This window comes from Pipistrellus hanaki (assembly GCF_964339955.1).
Source record: "Pipistrellus hanaki genome assembly, chromosome: 3".
NCBI classification, from domain to species: Eukaryota; Metazoa; Chordata; class Mammalia; order Chiroptera; family Vespertilionidae; genus Pipistrellus; species Pipistrellus hanaki.
The window spans coordinates 112142335-112151175 of NC_140505.1; the positions used below are offsets into that span (position 1 = coordinate 112142335).

The window sequence follows — 8841 nt, forward strand, 5'->3', positions numbered from 1 at the left end:
AGCATGCCCCCTTCATATTAGAAGCTGGAAAGGCTGATACCTATCATTTGTATCAGGCTGTAAATAAAGTATTTTTATATTTCAGAAACTAATGTAAGTTACTCTCCTGGCCAAAAAATTGTTAGTACTAATAAATCAATATAGATTTCAGGAATAATAGGCAAAATGAATTCAATTCCTCTGAGTCTGTCCATTTGCATTTTCCTGAAATTATTCTGTTTATGTTTTATGAGACCTTTAGGTGAACATGACAGCTGGCTGAGAGAATGACATTTAATTTTTGCCACAGTGTTCAGAAGTGAAGAGCTTTGTAATAAAAATGTTTTCTCTCTAGATGCCTCCCTTGCAGCAGGACTCATATTTTGGTTAAAAGCTGTGACATTTGGGCTAGTTAAGCATGTATCGCTCTCCCATTCCATAGGGAATGTACTGGGCTGTCCTTGCTCACCAGTCCACTTGCACTTCGTTAGAGAGCAGAGCACTTACATGCCACACCACAAGATCCCACAATGACATAACTCCATTCAGAGACTGGCGTGACTGGGCTGGGTCTCCCCCCTCCAGCTCTTGTATCACTAGGAATCTGGCAGCCAGTCCCGTCCTGACAGAGTTTACAGCATATATTAGTGGATTCTTGTCCATACTGCATCTGCTTTAAGAATTAACGAAAGCAGAGTCAAGACAGTAAGGTAAGTGCTGTTTTAACTATAGCACTGGGGAGGCTGACTGTTTGGGACAGTGTTTATTGTAATAGGAACAAAAAAAAGTTCTAGAGCAACTTTGCCAATTGCTATTCAACAGCAAATCCATACTTTTGAGCATTTACTCTCACACTTTTCTTAATATGTTTTCCATGACTTATGGATTTAAGATAAAGTTTTTACAATATGTGCTGTGTTGCTTGACAAAGGAAGTTATAAAAAGTTTCAGGGTTAGAATGAGAAAATATTTAAACTAGACAGTAAAAATGTTTGGCAATGAAGATATTTGTCATTTTATGTTAATGAGTGATGTATGTTAGCATTTTTACAATGAATTTTGCAGCAAAAAAGGTCATTTTAAGCAGTATTAATATTTTTGCCACAAACATATTGCTATAGTTTGTGACAATTTGCCATAAATGTTTTATGTTGTTATAAAATGTGAGCTTAAGGACAGACCCTCTTTTGGATTACTTATTTCTATTTTGTTAATTCTCAAGATTTGTTTTTTGGATGTATGTTTTAAAATTGATATGTTTTGAAGAAATTCTAGGAAACATTTATTTAAAAAAACAACATTTCCTCCATAACCACAGGAATTTGAAAAAATTTGGAGGAAAGTAAATAAAGTGCACTTTTGCTCCATAGTGGAGTCCTTATATAGCTACAAACACTCTTTGGATTCATTCTGCCAAAAAATATGGAGGCATGTTTTTCACTACTATTTAATACATTATAGTTACCATGTCTATTTTAGTGTATACTTAAATAAACTTAAAGCTTATTAATAAAGCCAGACAAATCTTTACAACATTAACATACTATACCTTATATTGCAATATTAATTGTGCTCATTGCCAAGCCTTGTCAACTAAATTAAATGACTCCATCATTATCTTGGGGAATAAGTTAGTTAAAAATATAGTTACAAAATACATTGGGTTAGCTATTACTGTTTCTAACACCTTTTTTAGTGTTTCATCTGCTAAAATAAAGTGCCTTGTAATTTCAAGTTAAAGCAAAGGTGTTTAAACTTCCTAATACTAAAAAATCCTACTTATCCCAAACTCCCTTGATCCAAAAGTTTACCCCATACTTCTCACAGGAAGAAGGACCTTATGGCATGTAGGTCCTGCTTCACATTAAGGATTTCCCTCCCAGAGTTATCAATTTCTCCTCCAGCCATAGCTTTTACTCTAGGAAAGGTCAACTCTGATATGCTATTGTCCTTTATCTAAATTTCTGACCTTGTACTCTCCAAACAATTAAAATATATTATTGAGCCTGACCTTAGAAACATATTCTTAATAGATCATTATTACAATTTGTTTTTAATTTACATTCTCAATTTTATCCATTCTTCCGTGGCTCCTAATGCCACTGTAAAATACAGACTTTGCTCAATGCCCAGGTCTGTCCCACTTCCTCTCTGTAAGAGCACTAATAGCCAAGTAAGTGAACCATGCCTTCTTAAATTTTGGCATGAAGAAGGTAGAGAGCTTGTGAGTCATTGACAGAAAGGAAAACTTTAATTCAAAACTTGGAAAAGAATATCATTTTTCTATTCAGTTGGATCTCTTTCTAGGTTTAAAAAGTCTTTAGAATTTGTGACATTTCTATGATTAATAAACATTACTTTTTACTAAAACTTATATACAAAATATTAATTTCAGAACACAGTGCTGTAATGTGCCTGAAAGTATGGAATGCTAAACAAAAGTTGAAATAATATCCTTGCACACTTCACTAAGAATTCTGTTACCTCCCCTCTGAACCAACAACAATAACCAGACATTTTTAAAGGAATGTACTCCCCTCTCCCACATCCCTCCCTCCTGACACCCTCCATCTCTGCCACACAAGTTAAGAACAGCTTTCCTTCAAGCAAAACCACAGATTGCTCATGTTCCCAGTAAGGGTCTTCTTAATGAGACAGTTTTAATGATGTTGAATGCTAGGGTAAAAGGTGCAGTTTACAATTGTCTCCTCATTTTCATTTTTTGTGGTTTTTGAAGGATGTTCTGAGGTAGTGTTTTAGCATGGTGGTCAATGGGCACTACCCAGACACCTCTTAAGAAAATCATTGAATTAAGGAAGGAACTGGAGAGATTGACTGGATAGGTTAGGCATGGCTTTCCCAGTAGGGGGCGCATGTGTATGCAATCTAACCCTGAACTGTTCACCACCTCACAAGTGGTACACATACATCTTAAACCTCATGCTTAAATAAAAATTAAAAATACATCTTTAGATGCATTAAAAAACACAAAACAATATAATACACATTTTCTAATGAATTTAACATTGTAAGTCTAATATGCTTTCACTGAACATATACTATTTTATAATTTGTTTCCACTTAGGATTCAAAGCATTCGTCAAAAATGAATCTCGGTGCATTTACTCTGCTATTGGCACTAATCAGTGGTGCCAGCAGCCATTATTACTATGAATATTACGATTTTCCACTACCAATATATGGGCACTCATCTCCAAACTGCGCCCCAGAATGTAACTGCCCTGCAAGCTATCCCTCGGCCATGTACTGCGATGAGCTGAAATTGAAGAGTGTGCCAATGGTGCCTTCTGGAATCAAGTACCTTTACCTGAGGCATAACCAGATTGACCACATTGATGAAAAGGCCTTTGAAAATGTAACCGACCTACAGTGGCTCATTCTAGATCATAACCATCTAGAAAATTCTAAGATAAAAGGGAAAATTTTCTCTAAACTAAAACAACTGAAGAAGCTGCATATAAATTACAACAACCTGACACAATCTGTGGGCCCACTTCCCAAGTCTCTGGAGGACCTGCAGCTTTCTCATAACAAGATCACAAATCTCGGCTCTTTTGAAGGACTGGTAAACCTGACCTTCATCCATCTTCAGCACAATCAGCTGAAAGAAGGTGGCATGGCAGGTGCTTTTAAAGGTCTTAAGTCACTCGAGTACCTCGACTTGAGCTTCAATCAGATGACCAAACTGCCTTCTGATCTCCCAACATCTCTTCTAACTCTCTACTTAGACAACAATAAGATAAACAACATTCCTGATGAATATTTCAAGCGTTTCAAGGGACTGCAGTATCTGCGTTTATCTCATAATGAATTGGCCGATAGTGGAATACCTGGAAATTCTTTTAATGTATCATCTCTGCTTGAGCTGGATCTCTCCTATAATAAGCTGAAAAACATACCCACTGTCAATGAAAACTTAGAAAACTATTACCTGGAGGTCAACCAACTTGAAAGTAAGTAGAAAGCTGTGCTTGTGTTTGATGGATGTATTTGCATGTTTTCAAACACGTAAGCTGTGTGACACCAATATTGATTGCATCTGGCTCCACTTAACAATTAATTAAAATGCCAATAAAATATCCCTCTAATTCAAATATAGAAAATTATAGCTTAGTTATTTATCCAATATCTGGCCTTTCTTTGGAGTGTCCAGATAAGAAACCATTAGGATCATAGAATTTAATCATTAATTTCCTCAGCTTTAATATTCTGGGCTAATTAATTCTACTGTGTCATTGCTTGATATTTATCTACTATTTTCCTTCTCCATGACTTGGGTTTGTCTCCTACTTTGATTTATTGGTAAGATCTAGCTGAAGGGGGAGCAAATGAGTGCAGAACAGGCATGGCTAGCAGAGGCTTTCAAGCTTCCCTCCTGCTTATCCTCATGGTCTTCTCTGACATCTTTACTTGGGACTCAACAAGGTATTCTGTAATCATGACCATCATCTACCTCTGTTATCCCTGGTATGGTGTGTGTGGCTTCTCAATGTTCTTATGAGACTCTAACGAAGATTAAGGAGGGAAGGTACATGATAAGCATTTGGAATATTTTAAAAATAGTATTACAGTGCTCCTCATCTTATACACAGTCCTCCACCCCATTTGATTTTTCCACAGTTTCTCCTTCCTTTCTCTTGCTGACATAGTTTATTTTTCATTTATTTTCTGGGTAGGAGTTTGACCTGATCTACTTGGACTGTTTATGCCCTCTCCTTGTCTTCTGGGGTATTTTTCAATTTGAGCAATACAGATTTTGGTGGGAAATGTACATTTACTACCCCCCACCTCTCTCTTTAACAGAGCTTGGCAGAAGAGAAACCAATGGTCTTGGACAAACTTGCTAAAAGAAAAATCAAGTGGAAAACACTGATTCACACATAAACAATTGTATCTGCTAAATAATCTATTTAATTTGAGCATCTTTATGCCATGAAAGTTGGTTGTCTTGTCATGCTTGATAAAAGTATTGATATTCCTATTAGAAAAATTGCACTGTGCCTTGTTAATTTGATACTTTGTGATTCTACAAGTTTCCTGTAACTCCTAGATGGTTATCGTGTTCTCATAAAGGAGACCATGATTGCCAACTCTAAAATGCCACATGCTTTTTCTTATATCCAGAAAACTTGCTTATCATACATACACAGTCAAGCTATCAGAACTGGACCCTTACAATTGTTTCTAGTAAAAAAAATCACTATCTGGCAATGTAGGATCCCATATTATAAACATTTATGGTTAAGAAGATGGCTACTTAGACTAGCCAACACGCTAATGGGGTTTAATATGTTTGAGGGCTGAAGAAATCCTGTTAGACATGGTGGGTGGAGATTAGCATCAGGGTTAGGGTCACCTCATTCTTTGAAGTAAGAAAGGAAAGAGATACAGATGCAGGAGAATTTGGAGGGGTAAAGATCAGGCCTCATTATGTGAGTGAGAGAAGGAAGAGCCAATGTGGGAGATGGGAAAGGTGGTCTATGAGTGAGATGCTGACAGGCACTCAGTGTCAAGCTGAGATAGAAACCACAGTGCCCAGCATATATGGTCATTTGGAAATAAATAGTGCCCTTCCTTCCTTAACCTGGACATGTAGCTATATACATTGCAGGTGCTGTTGTCGTTTTTCTTTGCATGCATGTCTATGATTTAGTTTATTGTGACATGTAATAATTATATATACCAATTGTCTACATTTTCTTAGATAAAATACTCCCTTTATGTTTCTCTACTATTAGGAAATCTATAGCCAAAACTATTTCTCATATTTCAGACTTGCAAGTCTAAGGCACTAGCTTAATCACAGGCCTTTCTATGGTGGCATAATTTGAAATACACACACCAAAAAAACAAAAAACAAAACAACAACAACAAAAAACACACCTCATAATTATTGTATATATCATGTGATAATACTCTGTGAGCTGCTTTGCATACCTTAATTTAATATTCATGCAGCACAGTGTGATGGATATATTATGTTTAATAAGAAAATCATATCAATATTTTAAAGTCACCCATTTGGTAAATGGCAAAAGCAGAAAATGAATATAGGCCTAAGGCTATGTTTTGTCCCCTTGTTCCATACTTCCTTATTAGTAGGTACCATAACAAAGATCTCTGCAATTTGACTAATGATTTATTAAAGACAGCATCATAGAGATAAGGAGCAGAGTGTGTTTGGGCTTCCACTGAAGTCGCTGTTGACTAGAATTTGAGAATAAAAGAAAATTTCAAGACAAAGGACCAGATAAGTTTAATCTGAAATAGTCTTGAGCAAAACACAGATGGCTTCTACGTACACACATAAACCATGCAAACTAGCAACAATCTTCGTTTCCATTAAAAACTAAGGCAGTTTTTCTCTTGTGGCAGCTTTCTAACCACAGGAAAGTACGTGGCTCAGATGGTGGTCATTCCATGACTTGGATTTGCCTTGGGGTTTTGAATCTGTCATGATGTGTACCAGTTGGAAAATTCTTTAGAGGTCTTCTAGTCAGCCCCTCTCATTTCCAGATGTATAAGCTCAGGATGCTTATATTGGCGAGATGATTCATACAACAGCACAAATTTTACATGTTTTCAGTCTAAATCTTTTTTAAAATTCTTAGATAATATTATGCACTGTCTTTCTAATCTAAGAACTTATAATAAATATTGTTCTTTGAAAAATTTAATTGTCTGTCCTGACCCACCATAGTTATTTTAATAAATATTTTTGTATCATTTGGTAGTCTGAAATATTTTGTTAGCAATTTTTAATTCAAAGATCCACCAAATAAGTGACTTAAAAAAAAGGGAGGGAGAGGGGAGAAATCCTATAAGTTATTATTATAGACTTGGAAAAAAAATTAATGACTGTTTTAAGCCATGTAATAAAAAAATTATTAAAATATTTTATTCTTTATTTTCCAGAGCTTGATGTAAAGAGCTTCTGTAAGATCCTGGGACCATTTTCCTACTCCAAGATCAAGCATTTGCGCTTAGATGGCAACCGTAATATCACCCATACTAGTCTGCCAGCTAATATGTATGAATGCCTACGTGTAGCAAATGAAATCACTGTTAATTAATTTCAGTTATATTGAGGTATATTCTGGAGCCACATCTTATTTTTGTGTGTTGGTTTTCATAGTGTCCATTTTTATTGTTTATTATTTCCATGAATTTTAAATTCTTAGAAAAAATGTTTTGTAAACATTTTACTAATTTTTTTACACAGAAAAGATGAAAAGCAGGCCTATTTCATCACAAGTACAGACACATGCTCACACATATACAACAAACAATGCTTTATTTGTAAATTTAGTGTTTTTTACATCTCTACTGTCAAATGATGTGCAAAGCCTTTTACTTTTTGCGTGGAAGTCAGCCGAGTTTTCCAATTTCTAAATCTTAACTTAATGTGCCCAAAAGTATAGAATACATAAATATGGATGTTTACTGACTTTAATCAAATTATCTTAATATGCTCAAATGTGTTTAGCTGAAAATCAGGTGGTAAATTTTGAGACCAATGATTTTGTGAAATACTAAACAAAATTCATGAAGCCACATACATTTAAAGCAGAATTTTTAGTGTTAAAAATTTATTTAGTTACCTAGAAAAACTTTCTTGAATTATTTTTTATTTTAAATCATATGTATGTTTCTTTTTTTATTATTTGCATGTTATGTTTAACAAGCTAATAGTAAAATAAAACATAGCAAATGGCATCACTGTGTTTGACTTCTTATAAAATTCATCTCTCATATATAAGATACAGTCATACAACGTATAATAATATTTCAGTGAATGATAGATCACATATACGATGATGGTCTTATAAGATTATAATGAAGCTGAAAATGTCCTATTGCCTCGTAATGTCATAGCCATTATAACATCATAGCACAACACATTATTCCTGTGTTTGAGGTGATGCTTGTGTAAACAAATCTATCACACTGCCAGTCATATAAAAGTATAGACACACAATTATGTATAGTAGATACTATTATAAATATTTATTATGCTATACTTCTTATCTTTTTTAGGATGTATTATTTTTTACTTATTAAACAAAAGTTTCCTGTAAAAGAGAATACCATGCTATGGCAGCTTCATACACCTTCTGTTCGTGTCTCTTGATTGCATAATTTTCTCTTGTGTTAGATTTAATCTCATGCTGTTTTATAAATGTAGTGGAGCCTAAATGTACAGTGTGAATATAGTCTATAGCAGTATACAGTGAAGTCCCAGGGCTTCACATCCACTCACCGTTCACTCACTGCCCCAACCAGAGCAACTTTCAGTTCTACAAACTTCATTAATGGTAAGTGCCCTGTACAAGTGTATCATGTTTTATCTTTGTACCGTATTATTTTTACTGTTACTTTTCTATGTTTAAATACACAAATACTTACCATTGAATTACAGTTGCCTAAAGTATTAAATACAATAATTTGCTGTTCAGGTGTATACCCTAGAGGCAGGAGGCTATACCATGTAGTCTATGTGTGTAGTAGGCTATACCATCTAGGTTTGTGTAAGTGCACTCCATAATGTTCATACAATGTCAGTATTTCCTAAAGACAAATTTCTTAGAACATATCCTCATTAAGTGATGCATGACTGTATTAGATTAAAATTAAAAAAAACACATCTCTAATCTGCATTATATTACTCATGTAAAATGGAGTCTCCCACTAAATAAATTATCTGCTTCTAACATCCACTTACAAAGAGTTTTAAACAACCTTACATTATGTGTCCAGATCCCAATTCTAATTCATGAAGTGAGAGGGTTCCCCACCACCACCACCAAATAATTCTCTGGACATCAAGTGGATATCCTACAA

General features: G+C 34.8%; 1 protein-coding gene across 1 annotated transcript; it reads left to right on the forward strand.

Annotated features, from left to right (window-relative positions):
• The first annotated feature begins 295 nt into the window (after positions 1-295).
• Positions 296-7716, forward strand: LUM (lumican). The gene is made up of 3 exons (XM_084878841.1): positions 296-689; positions 3065-3953; positions 6916-7716. The coding sequence occupies exons 2-3, from the start codon at positions 3086-3088 to the stop codon at positions 7071-7073; spliced, it is 1026 nt and encodes a 341-aa protein (XP_084734967.1). The 5' UTR covers positions 296-689; positions 3065-3085; the 3' UTR covers positions 7074-7716.
• Positions 7717-8841: the final 1125 nt, after the last annotated feature.

Coding starts and splice junctions, on each gene's coding strand:
- LUM (XM_084878841.1), top strand. CDS start 3,086: ATGAATCTCGGTGCATTTACTCTGCTATTGGCACTAATCAGTGGTGCC. Junction 3,954..6,915: donor GGAGGTCAACCAACTTGAAA/GTAAGTAGAAAG, acceptor TTTATTTTCCAG/AGCTTGATGTAAAGAGCTTC.